At 41.1% G+C, this 18035-nt stretch overlaps 1 protein-coding gene across 1 annotated transcript in view; it reads right to left on the bottom strand.

Moving 5' to 3' along the window:
- Dcdc1 (doublecortin domain containing 1) overlaps positions 1-18035 on the bottom strand; it is a 367448-nt gene that overhangs the window by 185316 nt on the left and 164097 nt on the right. Inside the window, 6 exon segments of the mRNA XM_055602817.1 lie at positions 4201-4323; positions 7348-7413; positions 9291-9331; positions 10662-10723; positions 13566-13712; positions 16697-16818. Of these exon segments, the coding sequence (XP_055458792.1) occupies positions 4201-4323; positions 7348-7413; positions 9291-9331; positions 10662-10723; positions 13566-13712; positions 16697-16818 (561 nt within the window).

Raw genomic sequence — 18035 nt, forward strand, 5'->3', positions numbered from 1 at the left:
TGTGTGTGTGTGTGTGTGTGTGTGTGTGTGTGTGTGTGTGTGTGTGTTCGCAGGTAAGCTCGTAGCATGCTGTGTGAGTATGAGTGAGCACACGTTCCTGGCACACATGTGGAGGGCTGAGCACAACTTTGTAAAATCGGTTCTCTCCTTCCACCTTTATGTGTGTTCTGGAGATCCTGCTCTGTCACGAGGCTCATATGACAAATTAACTGAGTCATCTCAATGATCCAACTTGACTGGATGGTTTGTAGAAGAAAAGAGAATTACTAAATCCGTGAAAATTAGGATTAAAGGGAGAAGATTTCCAAAAATTTACCAAGTAATATGCCGTGTGTGTGTGTGTGTCTGCGTGTGTGCATGCACACACACATACACACACAGGACATATTACTGCATGCACACACGCAGACACACGCACACACACGCACACACACCTGTGCAAAAGTCTGATGTCTAAGCACATATATCCTATCTGGTTTTGAAAAGCCTTCTAAAGTGCTTTCATGAATTGAGAAGGAAATTCTTATTAATTCATTTAGATGCCTATATTCATAGTCCTTGTTAAAGGATCATTATAATCTCCCTTACCTGAATGTATTGTGCTGTTGTATAAATGTATTGTGCTGAGCCAGTTCAAACTGGTTTTTCTCAAGTGATTAATAATGATGGTGTGTTTTCAACACCCACTCTTCTTCTCTCACAGGTCCACAGGTCCATAGATCACAAGGACGAAAGAAGAAAGTCACAGATCACAACCTTCAATTTGAACAAAGAATCTCCTACCTAGAAATTTTAGCTGAAATTTCACTTTTGATGATGGACTTCAGTGCTGTGTTAAATAATTTTATATGTGAATCACTATGAGAAATGTTATAAAATATCTGTCCTCCTATCAGCTGTTCCCTGTCAGTTTTTCTCACCAAGAAATGAAAAAGTCTGAGAGCAGAAAATGCCAGCAAAGACATGACTACACAACAAAGCCCGGAAGGCAACTTAAGATCTAGATATTCAGACCTTAAGGGGCTGCCAGTACCGGTCTCATAAGAAGGAAGAAACTGGGGAATTGATTTAAAGTCCCAAGTTGTAAGCAACTGTTTATCTTTTCTCAGCCTCCTTGTGACCAAAGAATAACTGCAGAATAAGTACATATTTAGCAGGTATGGATGCATTCTGCAGGTACCAATAAGATCTGAATTTCCCAATTAACTTATAACAAATAGACCATGACTCTAAAATTAAAAGCTGGTCATTTTCTTGATATTTTTGTGAAGAATGTTGTTAGGAAGATTCTCCTATATCTTCAAAGTCAGCTCCTGACATACCAGAAACAAAGTTAGTTTCTTTCCATTTTGGCAAAATTTAAGATGTCTCAAACACAGGGGTCCATGTTTTTCTGCTCTGTTCTCCCATAACCAGCCATTCCTCTAAGTTTTCTTTTCACAAATTTGTTTTTTTTTATATTAACTAACATGAAGTTTAAATCCCATCCATTGCACTGAAACATATAATTTGATTGCTCTAAAACGGAATCAATCTGCAAGTGTTGTCAATGCAAGCAACAATAGGAGAGATTTTGAAAGATGTATGTGCCAAATTGTCAATTCTTAGTGGCTTCCAAATCTGGTTTTGAAATGGATAAAAGAGCAACAGGCTATAATTGTCGGGGTTACAGTGGTTGGGCACATTGCAAATGGGGATTGTATGTTCCAGATACTTCTCTGTAGGAAAGGTTTTACTTGTCAATAAGAGATTTAAAAGAACAGTCAGAGGCTGGGCAATGAGATCTCTACCTCCAGCCAACTTAAAAACCTATGCATTGGGAATATTGGCTTTTCTTCCTTCCCTCAACCCCTGGTGTAATCCTCTTACTGTCTTCTTTCCCTCAGTGAGCACCAAGATCCCACAATAAAATGTCCCGTAGATGCCTGTCACCTCTGCCTGCACCTGCCTTTAAAGAACTCCTTTTCAGGTTATTAAATTACTACTCTCAATGTGCTGGTCACCTCTCTGTAAGTAATTGGTGACACTTTACTGAAAGGATTTTAAAGGTTTCGCAGCAAAGAGGGGTCGCCAAGAGTCTCCTGACTGGCCAGTTTATCAAGGTCTTACTTTTTACTTTTTCATGCTACTGTTTTGGTTGAGTTTTATTAAAAATCACTGTATTCTTTCAAAAATAAAATAGTGCAAAAACATTTATTTAAGATGAGTATTTTTTCATTGTCACTAGGTTATAAGATCCAATTAATAAATAATAATACTTGTAGACTATTTTCCGTCCCTTATTCACATCAGAGAGTATGACATCTCACAAAGTAGCATTTGGACAGAGTGGATAAGAGAAAAACCTCCTTCTGTCTCTTTTCCCCTGGTATCTGTTTGATATCTGTTCTTCCATTTAAGTTTGAGCTGGTTTCTGTTGAGTGAGTTAATTAATTCATCAACTTGCTTCAGTTTAGCTGACCCTGTGCATACAGATTTTGACACAAATACAAGCAAGATCAGTACTTGACCTTGAGGGATCTTTGGGAGGATAAGATCAGGGCCTCCTAAGTCATCTTCCTAACACTGAATTGGATCTTACCTCAGATCAAACACTCCCAATATCTTCTCAGAAAGAACAGCTAACAAAATTTGTGCTGTTGAATAAAAACCCTTCTGGCCCCAGCATTTCCAGTAGAACCTACCAATGAACCCTACTTGCTCCCAAAGAAACCTGAACTGGGCTACATAAAGAGAGATGTAGATCCCATTTGCTTGCTGGACCACCTGCTTAGCCAACTTGTCAAGCTGTGGGTGCAGTGAGAGACCTTTACTTAAGAAATAAGGTGAAAAGAAATACAGGGAGATCCTCATAGTTGACCCCAGGCCTCCGTACATGCATGCCTTGTAAACACAGAGCTCACTAATTCCGGGTGTCAGCACAGCAGAAAGGACTAAGATGATGAGAGATTGGAGATGCCAACTGAGAGCTGGGGTAACAGACACACGAGTTTATTTTAAACAGGGAAATAATGCCAGGCAGACCCCAAATGAGGAACAGACCTATGCCAGACACACCGGGATGTCAGATGACTCTAAAACAATGGTCACCGGCCACTATAATGTCTTCTAAATGTGATCAAAACCAAACATAATTAGAAACATTTTTCCATCTTTATAGTTAGTTACACTATTTTGAGTCACATGATTCTAGAAAACAACAACAACAACAACGCACAAGCTATTCAGCACAGATTTTTAGCACAATGGAGTGTCAGTGAGTGGCATGAAAAAAAGTAAGTTGAGCAGGCTTGGGTAATGTGTCCTTTGCACTGTGTCCTAGAAATAAGGGGCTTCATTTGAGGGGACAGAAGTCCTGCTTCTTTCAGACACGGATGTTGCTCAAGATAGCTTTTCCTTTGACTCACAAACTAAAGTTTATGGCTGATGTGAATAGCAATCTTGAACAACAACAACAACAAAAAAAAAAGGTTGTCAACTAAGAAACACTAGAGAATTTTTCCTCTTCAGATACACTTTAAATGTCTTCAATAGGTCAATTGATAAAAGTTATAGAGGATACATTTCTAAGTACAAATTGATAAACAGATGTGGATCTCATTGCTATGAATCGGATCTTCTAAAGAATCCATCCCCATTAGACACACTGGATACTAGATCAGTAGAGCCAGTAAAGCAGATCCTCATGTACAAGGAGGTAGCATGCATCTTAATTAATTAATTAATTAATTAATTAATTAATTAATTAATTAATTAAGAATGTGTGGAGGTCAGAGGACAACTTGCAAGAACGTCTCTCCTTTCACTGTGTGGGTCTGTGGGACCAAATTCAAGTGCTCAGGCCTGTCCACAAGTGGGTGGTCTGAGTTAACTGGCATCTTAAAAGCTTTATAAAAGAATCCTAACTCATTAATTATTCCTGGATGAAAGATTATGACAGACAGCGGGATTTACACGACACCATCCGAGCAGAATGTTTCCGAGCATGAACACCGTAAACCGTGTAAGTTCTGAAATAATTAACAGGAAGCAGACAGGAGCCATTGGCCTAACAGAAGTGGCTGTCCCCCCAAAGTAAAAACTATTTCTGTTGTAAGACAGATCTTTTTTTAAAAAAAAATCCACTATATAACTGTTGTTTGATAGCTGAGTGCCTAATATGTCCATTTCACCCTGTTATAGCACATACGGTGGTCTCACCTTGTTGTATAGGGAATGGCTCTCCAAGGCCACGTCTTCAAAGTAACCTGGGATCTGTTGACTGATGCAGTCAAAGTGCACTGGAAATCCCTCTCAAACTTCCCAACGAAGAACAGTAAGGTACTACAATCCATTTTGTTAGAATAAAAACAGTCAACTATAATATTGTTAATTAGTTTCATAATTTATGAATGATATCCTCTGGTTGTAAAAGGGGGTAACACAAAAGATTTGTAAAGCAGGTTAGCATTTGTAAGTGAGAAAACTTTGAAACTTTATCTTGTAATTGTGATATTTGAGGAGCCTATCCTTAATTAATTATTAATGGCAAAAATAGTCATAGAGACTTGCTTGTGGTAGAGACCATTACCTTGGCCAAGTTTGAAGTTCAAATACACCAAGCTATGGATAACAAAGTACCTTTTGATAGTTTCTTATGCTAGTTGATTAAACATGTTAGTTTAGAATTTTCAAGAGATTCTGTAGAAGCATAACAAACAAATAGGAATCCAAAAGAAAACACAATCTAAAGAGGTTGGGCTTCACTCTTAGTATAGACAAATAATGTAAAAGTGATCAAATCCTTACCCTAAAGCAATGAGCTGGCTCATCACTGGTGTGTTAGATCATATTATACAGCAGTGGTTTTCAACCTTCCTAGTGCTGCAACCCTTTACTACAATTCCTCACACTGTGGTGACTACTGGCCATAAAACTATTTTGTTGCTACTTCATAACTGTAATTTTGCTACCATTGTGAATAATTCCAGTAAATATCTGATATGCAGGATATGCAACCCTCAAAGGGGTCATGATGCACACAGCTTACGAACCATCACGCGATAGAGTAGAAACCAGTCTTGGGACTTCAGATCTTTCTACAGAGACACGTGCCGCATTCATGTTCAGTGCTATTCTAGTCTCACTAGCTAGGAAATGAAATTGACTCAAGTGTCCATTGCCAGGTGAATGGATAAGAAAAATCGTGGCACATACACACAATGAAATATGACTTGGTTGTAAAGAAAATGAAATCTATAGGTAAATGGGTAGAACCAAAATAGGTTATACTAGGTGAGGTCACTCAAATCCAGAAAAATGAACACAGTATGTGCTCTTACATGCGAGTCCTGGATTCCAATCTGTTGTCTTGTGTGTTTAACTTGGAGCACACATGAAAGCCAGCTGAGTAGAAAGGGGCATCTTTTTTAGTGGGAGACACAATAACCAAGAGAAAAGTAATAGATTTTAGGTAAAATGCAAGCAGTGAAGTGTAATACTGGCAGAGGAAATACTTAAGCAGGGAAGTCTAAAAGAGTAAAAACAAGGAAATCATGGAATGTGAAGGCAAATGGTGGGATCTAGAAAGGATCATCCTGAGTGAGGTATCCAAGAAGCAGAAAGACACAGACGGTATAGACTCACTTATAAGTGGATATTAGACATGTATAATAACATAATCATATTAAAATCTGTATACCTAAAGAAGCTAAGCAAGAAAGAAGACCCTGGGTAAGAGGATCAATCCTCACTCAGAAAGACAAACAGGATGGACATTGGAAGAAAGAGAAAACAGGAAACAGGACAGGAGCCTACCACAGAGGACTTCTGAAAGACTCTACCTAGCAGTGTATCAAAGCAGAGGCTGAGACTCATAACCAAACTTTGGGCAGAGTGCAGGAAATCTTATGAAAGAAGGGGGAGATAGTAAGACCTGTAGGGGTCAGGAACTCCACAAGAAGAACAACAGATTCAAAATATCTAGGCACAGGGGTCTTTTCTGAGATTGATACCCTAACCAAGGACCATTCTTGGCTATAACCTAGAATCCCTGCTCAGATGTAGCCCATGGCAGCTCTGTGTCCAAGTGGGTACCCTAGTAAGGGGAACAGGAACTGTCTCTGACATGAACTCAGTGGCTGGCTCTTTGATCACCAACCCACTCAGGGGAGGGGGAGAACAGCCTTGCCAGTCCACAGAGGAAGAGAATGCAGCCGATCTTGATGAGGATGAGACCTGATAGACTAGGATCAGATGGAAGGGGAGGAGGGCCTCCCCTATCAGTGGATTTGGAGAGGGGCATGGGTGGAGAAGAGGGTAGGGAGATGGGATTGGGAAGGAATGAGGGAAGGGGCTACAGCTGTGATTGAAAGTGAATAAATTGTAACTAATATAAAAAAATAAATATTTAATTATAAAAAGGGTATGGGGGAAATCGGTTTGTAAAACGAAGGGGTAACTCAGAGGAAAGGGATATGAAAAGCAGTGTAAGAGTCTACTTCCTCACAATCCAACTTAAAAAAAAAAAAAAGAAGATACAGTGTAAAGAAAGCAGAACACATGGAAAGAAGGAAGAGAGAAGGCTGAGCAAAAAGATCACACCGGGATAAGGCGGAAGGTTACTATTACAGGAGGGGAAAAGTAGTGGGTGAGTTATTCAAAGCAAGGGTTGTATGAGAAGACCTTATGGAAACTCCCTAGTTAGTAAACTTATTTCAAAATAAGTAAGTTTACTGTAGACTTTCCTGCAGCAAGCATTAAGCCCCTCGCTGCATGCCAGACTCATGCTGTGACATTTTAGGAACCCAGCACTTGGCCCCAGCTGAGGAGGGACAGATGTCATATTGGGAGACCACCAGCAGAGTCAGAGGTCATGCCCCTCTGGGAAGGGGTAGCGGGCAGCCAACAGAGCCAAGGTTTGGGCTTCATCATTGACTCGCAGCCAAGGTGGAGATCTGACAAGCCCTTGTACAGCTGCTGGGCAGAAAAAAAAAAGAAAAAGAAAAAAGTACCAGTCCAGGCCTTCCCCGGAGGAGGTCAGACTCAGGCAGGGTGAGGCGTGGCCTGGTGGAAACTGCACCTTCAGGTCCCCCTCTGCTGGCCACGCCCCTCCTGGAGCAAGTTTACAGGAAGCACCTAAGGCTTCCGAGTGGTCCCCAGTTCACCTCGGCCCCGCCTGAGTCCGAGGGTCAAGTCCACAGCGACGCCCACAGGGCCCTTTCTGCGTGGTCCCCACCCACCTAACCTTTCTCCCAGCCAGGAGGTCCTGCAGTTAGGTATCCAGGACTTGGGTTTGGAAACGCTCCCTCTCGCCTGCAGCACCCCTACCCCCACCCCCAAATCAGCCCTCTGGGTAGATTGTGATACCCGATGTTTCGGGGGTTGGGGAGTGTGCTCCGAGTACCGTACCGCCACCGGTGTGCACAATTTTAACTACAATTAAAAGATTCGGAACAGATTACCATGTGTGGGTGGTCAATGTCGGCCCCCGGAAGACATGGATTCCTAAATAAAAACCAAGTGCCAGGGAAGGGATTTCTTCCCATGAACTACATAGGGTTAGAAGATGCTATATAGTCTGATGAGGGAGAAAAGCCATCAATAGTTTGACCCAGCGCTGGACCCTGTATGCTGTAGTACCAGCCTGGCAAGGAAGAAATTCCTACTGATGAAATTTCTAGTAGCACAAATGCTATGGGGGGAACTGACTGCTTTATGATTAGACTTGAGGCCTTCTCTTCAGGAGGTAGTGTGCTGCCTAGCCTTGTAATCGAAGTCAAAAGCCCGCAGATAGGGAAGTCCAGGCCGTAGGAAAGATCAACTATTATTATTATGCTAAGCAACAATGCTACCAAAGTTCTTTTTAAATGTTTATGTGCATGACCTGAAACCTGGGCAGTTCTCAACCCTGGTCAGAAAACCTTTTTGCAGTAGGTAGCATTGGCTGGAGACATTCATAAACGGCCAAAGTACTAAAATTAAACGACTCAGCGCTCAGCCCAAAATAGGACACCGATATTAATTCTCCCACTACCGCTGCTTAGGGAACATCGTGGAAGAGGAGACAGAAAGAACATAAGAACCAGGGGACGGGAGAAATGTTATTAAATGCTGTCTTGGGCATAATAGCTAAGGCAATCATGATCTCACAGTAGCTGTGGTTTTACCTGCACAAGAGCTACACAAGACCATGCCAGCCAAAATCCCAGCACAGATGGCGTAGATGGTCTCCTGGTCCTACCCCTTACAGAGGAGCCGTTGGCAATGGATAGTTGAGAGAAGATGAAAAATCATTCACTATTGAGGGTGTGGTCATCGGTAGGTTTCCCACACTCCAGGGGATGGCCTCACACCCGTGCAGGCATAGGCAGTTCTCACATTAAATGGGCTATCCAAAAAAAGAAAAACAGAAGGGGAAAAAAGGCCCTGAAGTTGAAAGAAGTGCTGGGGGAGTTTTAACGGGGAGGAGAAGGTAGATGTATACTCCACTGGGTACACGTGTGAAAAAAATTACAAAGGAAACCACCCTGGGATTGATAGTAGCAATTCTACCGCTAACCTGGAAAATTATGAAAAACAAGGACAAGAGTAGTTAAAGAGATTTCTCTGTGGTTAAGGGCACTAGCAACTTTTCCAGAAGATCTGGGTTCACTTCCCAACACCCACAAGCCAGGTAACAAATGACTGTGGTTCCAGTTTCAAGGTATCTTTCACCCTCTTCTGGACACTGTCAGATATGGTGAGCAGAGAGACATGCAGGAAAAAACACTCATACACAAAAATAAATAAAATCTCGGAAAAATGTAAGCAGAATATGACTATTAAGGATTAAAAAAGACCTGTTTTGGAGTACAGAAAGAAATAGAATATGCCGATTAACACATTCAGTTTGCAGTAAAGAAAGGCAGTTTTACGTTATCATACTTAAAGGCCCAATCAACTTAGCAAAATGCTTTTTGCTCCCAATGAAGCAAGATTAAAAATGACTACGTGAAGGGTAGGGTCTGTAGCTCAGCAATATAGTAGTGGACCACACGAACTGAGAATCTAAAGTTCTAGGCGGAATTCTAAAGGAAAACTCTAGGCAAATTTTCTTCCAAAGACTTGTTTAACATATTTCTGTTCTTGTGTGTGTGCACACACACCCTCATGATGTGTGTGAGTGGCAGAGGTGGCCACACTGTCCATGTAGAGGTCAGGGGACAAACTCGCAATCAGTTCATTCGTCCCACCTTCATGTGGGTTCTGAGGGTTGAACTCATGGACCGAGCTTGGGCCACATGTGCTTTTTACCTCCTAAACCATCTCACCAGCCAGCTCCGAGCAAATTTAATAGCATAGGGGGAGATGGCTGCACACAAAATAAACCTTCCATTAAGTGGGAAAATGCCTATTAAAAACGAATTCTGGTGAATTATTTTACTTTCCACCAAGCAAGAGAGAGCAGGAGAAGCCATATGCAATCCTTGCATGAAGAGCAGAGACAGTCGACAGAGATAGGGCTGCGAAGACCAGTGTCTATGTCCTTTCAACTTAGCAATGGATTGTCCCTGCTTGGAATGAGTGAACCTCATCAAAATGCTTCTGGATTTTTGGTTATGCCCTTTACTCTGTCCTTTTAGTTGTATACTAAAGATGCATAGTTTGCTAAATTACGCCGAACTAAAGCTAAATGGGATCATACCTCACCTAGCATAGGTGCCATGCTGTGATGACCAAGGTGCTACTCACGGGTTACATATTTCTATTTAAGTTTAAGAGGATTTAAATAAATTATGAAATTAAGTTCCTTAGTCCCATCTGTCACACTCAGGCTGGTCATAGAATGTGCCGCCATCATCATCACGTAGTGCATGATGGGAAGGCATTATATTCCTTAACACCAATGATGCCAGTTAGAACCCTGGCTCACCAAGTACCAGCACTGTGAACTTGGACAAATTGGGTTTTGTCGTTGCTGTTGTTTGGTTTGGTTTGGTTAGTCTCTGAAGAGTGGAGTGATAATAGCGACGTCCAAGGTTAAACCATCATTTGAAAATTAAATAAAAATATTATGCCTTTAATTTATAAGTCAATGCTGAATAGGTGACAGTTTTTATTACTTACCGATTTCAAGAGAAAACCTGATACCCATTTATTCATGGGCAGCCACAAGCAAGGTGGTGCTAACCTCCTAGACCTTCCCAACAATTCCTGACCCTTCCTTCCACTGTCTCACAGATCCCCTGCTACATTGCATTTGTTTTCATTACAGCCTCATCAAACTCAAGGTTTAAATATGAAGGTTCAGAGGGAAAAGAACTATTTTGCACTGTAATAAATCCACTTAAAGTTATTAGTTTGGAAATAACCACCAAGAACAGCTTTCATACTTCAAACAAAATTGTGACTTCTTTGAAGCAGAAACTGCTCGTTGTCTGTCCCCATCTATTCCTTTTAAGACAAAGAGACATCGCTAAGTCGTTTAGGCCTGAGCCCATTAGACTGAGAACCAAGTCCGTACAACAGGTACTGCTTAAGGCAATTCAAAGAAAACATGTCAGTGTTTCAGATCTCTCAGTGTGGGAAATCCTGAATTACATGATGCGTTACTTTAATTAAATATACATTCATTTACCCCTCGCATCCAAATAATGGAACAGTGTCAGCATCCACAAGGGTCTTCTAGACGGCAGTGATACCATCGCTGACAAAAGCAGTCGCTCCTTCAAAGGTCAGAGCCAACACAGGCTTTAGGGGAGATCTGAAAAAAGAAAAGGAAAAAAAGCTACCTGCATAATACACATTGAAACTGGAGCACAAATAAACAGTGAGGTATTTGATGATGATATATAACAGAGCCTGCTGTTCTCGAACTCCTCTAGTGACAACTGAATGCATGTTTTAGTTTATGTAGCTGGTTCAAAATGTGCCAAGGATGGTTGTAACGTGCAATTAAAAAAACAATTGCACCAGAGAAAGATTGCAGTTGAGGAAAAAAAGTGTTCTCCTTATTTATTTTCCCTGTGTAACTACTTCAGTGTACCCACAGTGGAGCTGAACCTAGTAACGAAATAAATGAATAATATTGAGCACAAACAACTATATTTCATAAGCTCACTAAATGTTATTAAGTATTAGAGTGATTTGATTTCCTTAACTATTACAAGACACACTCTTTCAGGTGAATTTGAGAGTTAAAATCAAACTGAAAACATTGTAAACGAAAAGCATGGTCCTCTATAAGCTCTAGACCGATAACAAATATTTAAGGTTTAACTCTAGAATGGCATCCACGTTGTCTCCCGTGAAATATTATTGCCAAGGGTATTTAAATTGCGTGTAATCACGATACGCAAGACAGACAAGTCCAGGGTGTGAAACATACCGCCAGAAGAGCTCTTAGATTCTTGAAAAACAGCTAAGCACGAGAGAAGCCGAATAAAGGGGGAGGAAAGTTTTCGATTAAGAGGAGATGCTGAAGGGGTCCAAACCCAGCATAGTAAATACCTGGCGGCTGGGTTACAGTAGGCTAGCTCAGCGGCACCTGTGGTAACGTGTTAGCATGGCCTGTTAGGTACACAGTGTGCTTACACAGAAGGTCCTGTTCTTCCATCTGCCAGCAGCACTGAAGGAGTAAAATTTTAATAATCGTCTGCAATTACTTTCAGGAGAGAGAAACAAATAGGAAAGCTCATTAACTGGGCGATTCAAAGTGAAGGCTGTAAAAATATTCGCTATAATATTCTTACAACTTGTCACAGGTTTGAAATTTTTCAAAATATGCAAAATTGGGGGGGGGGAAATATTCATTTTTAACTCCCCTGTGTCAAAATAAGTTCTGCCCAGCAAAATACTCCCTGAAAACAAATACTATTCACTCGGCAAATACGCATTTTCACAGTGTATTTTAAAGTATGTATCATACAGTTTTAGAAATACATATTTTTAAAATTCCACTGATGGCAAGATACTGGCATCATTATCTCATGCTCTGTATCACATTAGCGCTTTATTTTCAAAGGTAGAAAAAAATTACATCTCTAATTAAAATAACAATGAGTCACAAACAAATATAAGAACTTTTACAGCTTCCCACCTACAACTATCATTTGACTCTAGAATATTCCAGACTCCTGGCATTTCACTATTCTTTTCACAAATGTGATTATCCAAGGATCCATTTTTAATCTTTAAAAAATACTAAATTATAGAAAATATGGTGAAGCATGGATTAGTCATTGCTTTCACCTTGACAGCGACATTAAGAGGAAATAACGATGCACAGTTGATTAGAGCCATCTTTGGCATCAGAAGGAAGGGCTTGTAAAAATTCTTCCTACTGTAAAATCCATCACTGTTTTCATCACTGTGAAAGCAATTCTACTCCCACTATAACTTACATTAACATGGAATTTGCCTCCAGTGTAACTGTTAGCATTTTTATGCACATTCTAATTCTACACATTATACTGCATATGAAATCAACATGTGTCTGATTTTTTTTTTCTATTGGGACGAACAAAACAATATTTGTGGCATGCCTGACACCTTCATGGATTTCTAAGGAGACTATTGCCTGAGGTTTGAAAATTTGAACAAATACAAAATTCAATCAGTCTCTCATTTGCTGATATTTAGATCAGTCTATAGAGTTTTCATTATCATTAACATAAGATCAATCGTACCTTACTCTCAATGCGATTTCATTCTACCCCTAAACAATAAACTAAGATAATTAAAAATAGGCCAAAATAAAAGTGTGTTTAAGTTTCCTGATGAGCAGCTTTAAAGTTCATCTGGATATGTATGTCCTGTCAAAATATGCACACATCTCTGAAATGTTCAAAGCAAGGCAGCTCATCGGTGCCTAGATACGATGATACCCTTTTATTACCTCAGAAACACGGATAATTTTATGCAGGAATTTACCAACCCACAAAAATTTACACAATGCTCAGCCAATAGCCAGTAATTATTGTGAGATGATAATAATAATAAGCTATGGCCCTGCGAGGGACGTAGCTTTCATAGGAGAGGGCTCTTGGGCATTAGAGATTTATCCCTAGCCATCCTGTCACTGGCGCTCAGGAAGTTAAGACTTTATTTGTGAAAACATAGAGATAGAGTGGGAATCATGTTGTCTACAGCTTCATAAATCTTGCTTAAGATCCTTTTCAATTACCATCCATTTCTCCTTTAAAAAGGGACAAAAAAAAATGGAGGAGAGGAAGCAGGTCAGGGCAGTGTGTGACAATGACAGTGTGATGGGCTTGGCCCCCCGTGGCGTTTCCATCTGCTATCATTAAGGTGACTACTCAGACATGAACAAATCCCTCTTGCTGTGCTGACAGGCAGACCTCAAGAACTATGACAAGGCTTTAAGACAGAAAGTCAGAGAGAGAGAGAGTGAGAGAGAGAGAGGGGAGTTGGTCATATTCCTTCCATAAACAATGATGCCTTACAAAAAAAAATGTTCGTTAAATTTTATTGGAATTAATTTTTTTTTTCTTAATTCCTGAAGGGTCTAACTTGGCGTCTCAATTCTGCTAAATTAGCTCACCACGTAAGACTGAAGACACACGGGATAAGCACCTTGCTCCTACCTGTATGCTTTCCCACAAGAAAGCCAAATGCTTTGCCCATTCCTCAACCGCAGTGGACTCTTAATCTCTTGACCGTGCTCATCGGAAATCCCGGCTGAAGAAGAATGGAGGAGGCCTTGTGAACTGAGAGAGGAGCCTTTGCAGCCGCTGACGGATGCTGAGAAGTGGAGGGCAGGTGAAGGGGATGAGGAGGAAGACCTAAGCTACAGGAACATCTGTAACAAACTGTCTCTGCTCTGTAACAAATGGAGTCCAAACAAATGATAATTAAATTCATATAGAATGTTAAAAGAAGTGTGAAATGACGGCAATGTTTAGTTCGGTGTAAAGTAACAAAATGAGCACGGGCTTTTAACCAGCAGGGGGTGCCACAGGCTTGTGATTGAGCCCTGACCCTTTGGCACAGAGCCTGAAAGCAGATGTGACAGTCTTGCAGAAAGAGCATTTGGCTTCCACACCCGGTAACAATCCATCCGCTTTGATGAGGGCTGTGCTTGTCTTGTCTGCACTGCATGGTTTGTTAGGCTCTCCCAGGCCAGATTCAAGTTTTGCTGTTCCAACAGGCTATATTTCCCTGTCCCCCGGACCAGCTTCAGGCAAGTGGGTGTTAGAGTGAGCCCCACGAACAGGACAACAAAAATCGACATGCCTCTCGGGCTTCTGCTGCCTCTTTTAGAGCTCCTCTGTGAGTGTTTGAATCACAAGCCCCGGCAAACCTTGGGAATGATCGCAGGAACTGAGTCTGCGAGTTGTGAGTAAGTCATAAACTGGAGTGAGAGTGTGAAGCGACGACCCCACCTTTTAATAGCCCTGTCAGTGTCGTCTCGCTTGCGGTCAGGGACTAAGTTATGAAGGATTCCTATTTAAAACACATTTCGAATGTAAAGTAAGTCCAACGGAACTGTGGCGCACGAGGTGTTTTAAAAAGACATCTTTCATTATCATCTGTCACCTTTGTTTCAGCTTTGCTGCTCCTGCTCAGCCCCTCACACTATCCATCACTCTGCCCCTCCCCCACTCTTCTGTCACCGGCCTCCCTTTCTTCTCTTCCTTGTCAGTTCTTGAGCTTCTGGATTTCTTACCACTCTGCGCTCCCTGAAGGGATGTAGTCTTTTAAGTCTCTCTCTCTCTTTTCTTTTGTTAATTTTTACTGAAGGAACATTAAAGAGTGCTACATGCTCAGGCTGGGGGGTGGAGGAGGACCTTTCAGTCCCCATAAACATTTTGGGTGTCTTGTTTCACTAACCATAAATTCTTGACTAAGTGCAATACTCATTTTTTGGTCAACAACTACACTCACAGAATCAATGCCTTGGAACTAAGCATTGTCCTAATTGAAGGTAAATGATGGTAACTGGTGTCAATCACCAAACTTTTAGTTAGAGAATCAAAAAGCTAGAAATAATTTTTTTAATTTTGTCTTATTTTCTTGAACTTAAGATTTCTTACCCGACAGAGCCAAATTGTCTACGTTAGAATGACAACATCTGTTCTCTTTAGTCTTTAGTTGATTAGGAGGTGAAAGCATTAGTGAAAATCTGCATTGTTTTGTTTTCCTCATGAAAAGTGCGAGCATGTTTAAGATGGTCTTCCCGGAGCTCTGCATTTAGTCTCCTGTGCTCTCAACCCTTGAGCTTAGTTCTGTTGCTATGCTTTGACTTCAGAAAACATGTAATGCCGGTCATCTTCTTAATGCAACAGGCTTTTTGCTCGAGAGGAATCACTTTTTTATAAAGGAGAAAGACATACAAGATTTAAGGCCTTATCCTGGGGCGGAGCTCTGTACAAGGGCATGAGGAGGATGTGGGCTCTGAGCTCTTCAGCACTTAAGGACCACTTAACCAAATTCACTCTCTCAGGAGTTTGGCCTCGATCTCCATTTCTCCAACTCAGTGACAGACTGTGCTTTAAGGTGGTGTTTGGGATGAGCATTCAACAGCCTATGGGGGGGGGGGGGGTAAGGACCTCTGCACCCTTCATCTGGACATCACTGGTTAGGGCTGGGCTGTGGAAACCAAAAATTGTGGTCATCTTTATCCACTTATCTTTAAAGCTATCATCACTGGGCCTTTACAGGATAAGAATTGGCTCCGAGATCTAAGAAGGGTATGAAACCTCTTAGGGTAGCAATTGAGACAAGTGTCCACCAAAGGGAACAGGCTGCTTATCAGAAGGGGCTCTCCAACAGAGTTCTGGGATGCCCCTAGTTAAAGTTCTGAAACCCTCAACCCCATTTACTTGCAAACTGAAACAAAACACCATTTCAGTGAGTTATTATGCAACGCACAAAGTTTCCATGGAATAACAGCCAAAGGCTGAAAGACAGATAGAAGATTGTAGAAGGACTTTGGCAGCATAGTGATTTCTATAATCACGGGCATGATAATACAAAGAAACTAGCTAAGGCTCTGGATCTTTCTCCAACAGATTAAAGTAATATTTTCCTGTCTTCTCTTGGTTCAGCAAGTGATCCAATGAGCACCACCCCAAGTAGGATGCAGCTTTTGTGATTGGTTCTACAAATCAGGTAATGAATGCATCCAGGGAAAGGTAAGTCTGAGGAGGCTGGGCCAAGGGGGAAAAAGAGTAAGCTTCTGAACAAAGTGGAGGCAACAGAGAACAAGACACTGGTGTGCACTCAGGCGCATAACCCCAATTTGTAAACAACGGGGTGTTCCATGTCCTTTTATGCAAGACAAAAGCTCAAAATAAAGACCCTGAACATGTTGGTTCTGCCTGAAAAACATCCCAATTGTCTGGAAAATAGGCAAAGGTAAGAGCGCCCATGATAAACCAGCAGGGTTTGCTCCCAGTGAGCACGATGGAAGACAGAGGCTATGTATGTTAATAAATCAGGATGCCTGGCTTAGAAATACTATGCCCACAGTATATCCTCCACCAAATATTATGGCATTTCTTTTTTTTAAAGTATAAATAAATAAGTGAATAAATGGAGAACAATCTTGATGTGTCAAAACCAGTGTATCAAATACAAACATGCCGATGGTTGAGACGTGGCTAGGTTAGGGTCCGGGAGTCAACACTCAACTGTCCTTCACCTTGCAGAACGGATGGCTAATATTTTACAAACTGTTTACATTAATTCTGAGTTAGACTGGGAATGCTCATACTCACACAAAGAATTACTTACCCTTTGCATTGCATTGTCACCTGGAGTTGGGCTGTCGGACTCGACATCTTTTCCACTGCTGTACACGGTGATCTCTCCAGTGTGTTTACCATGTTCAAATACCTGAAAAAATGAGCACATGGAAAAATAGAAGTAAGTGTGTGCAGACATAGGAAAAGAGATGTGTACAAAGCAAAGGACCAACTGCCTGAACTTGAACAAATAATTGGCTATAAAATCAAGAGTACTAAAAAAGGAAGGCCTCTGTTTTTCCCGTTGGCCTCAGTATCCCACCTCACACATTCCCTACCATCTTAAAATAGAAGAAAGCTTGGACCCTGGAGGAAGATGACTGACCACAGCAGATGCTTAAACGGAGCAAACATCAGCAAAAGGTCAGCTAGCAGCCAATTAACTAGCTCATTTCATTCTCCTTGGAAAAACATAAAGCCACAAATTACATGGAGTGTTCAATTTGTATTTAAAAGATATCAGTGTTCTGTTCGTCTTTTGAGTCATTCAACAAAATTCAACTTGACAGGTTTATTACATAACAGGATGGTGAAGGTCAGCCATTTTAACTGCACAAATTCAACAAGTTGTCGAAAACAGAGATAAAATATTGCATTATGCAACAGTCGCTGAGAAAAAAAAAAAAAGGAAGAAAAAAACCCGAGAGAGCGGCAAATGTTCTGGTCAAAAGGATCCGAATAAACCAGTCCTGACAGGAAGGCCCCACTAAAGTGAACACGCCCCCAGCCCGCACTGAGGATCCTCACAGGGGCGCTCCATTCACCAGGCAAGAAAGGACTCAGGCCAGAGGGAGGCCTGATGAATAATTTAAATCCTTGCTTTTTAAAAAGTGTTTTTTTTTTTTTCCTCTTCCTCAAAAGTTCTTTTCTTCAGTTTCTGATATGCCCATCACATTTGAGTGTGGGTCTGTTTTATATATTTCTCATGCCATTTCCAGAGAAGATAATTTGGGAGAACAACTTTCTGAAAAACAGAGAGAACTGTCTTGTTCTTCCGAGACAGTTGAAACTTTATTGGGTCATTTTTTAATCCACTTTGGGAAATAATGTGTTTCAATAGTGCCTCTGCAGCCTGTAGGGGAAAGGGAATTTAAAAAGTAATCATGTAAGGACCCTAGGAATAAGCCCACTCAGAGCTCCTACAGACCAGCAGTGACCGCGGGGCACAGAGGGCCTCTGCCTGGCAGCACTGGACTTTTACACCTTGAAGCATCTTTTCCTAGTGAGGATTGTTAGAAGAAAGAAAGAAAGAAAGAAAGAAAGAAAGAAAGAAAGAAAGAAAGAAAGAAAGAAAGAAAGAAAGAAAGA

This window comes from Psammomys obesus, unplaced genomic scaffold (genome assembly GCF_907164565.1).
Source record: "Psammomys obesus unplaced genomic scaffold, mPsaObe1.curated_primary_1811, whole genome shotgun sequence".
NCBI lineage: Eukaryota > Metazoa > Chordata > Mammalia > Rodentia > Muridae > Psammomys > Psammomys obesus.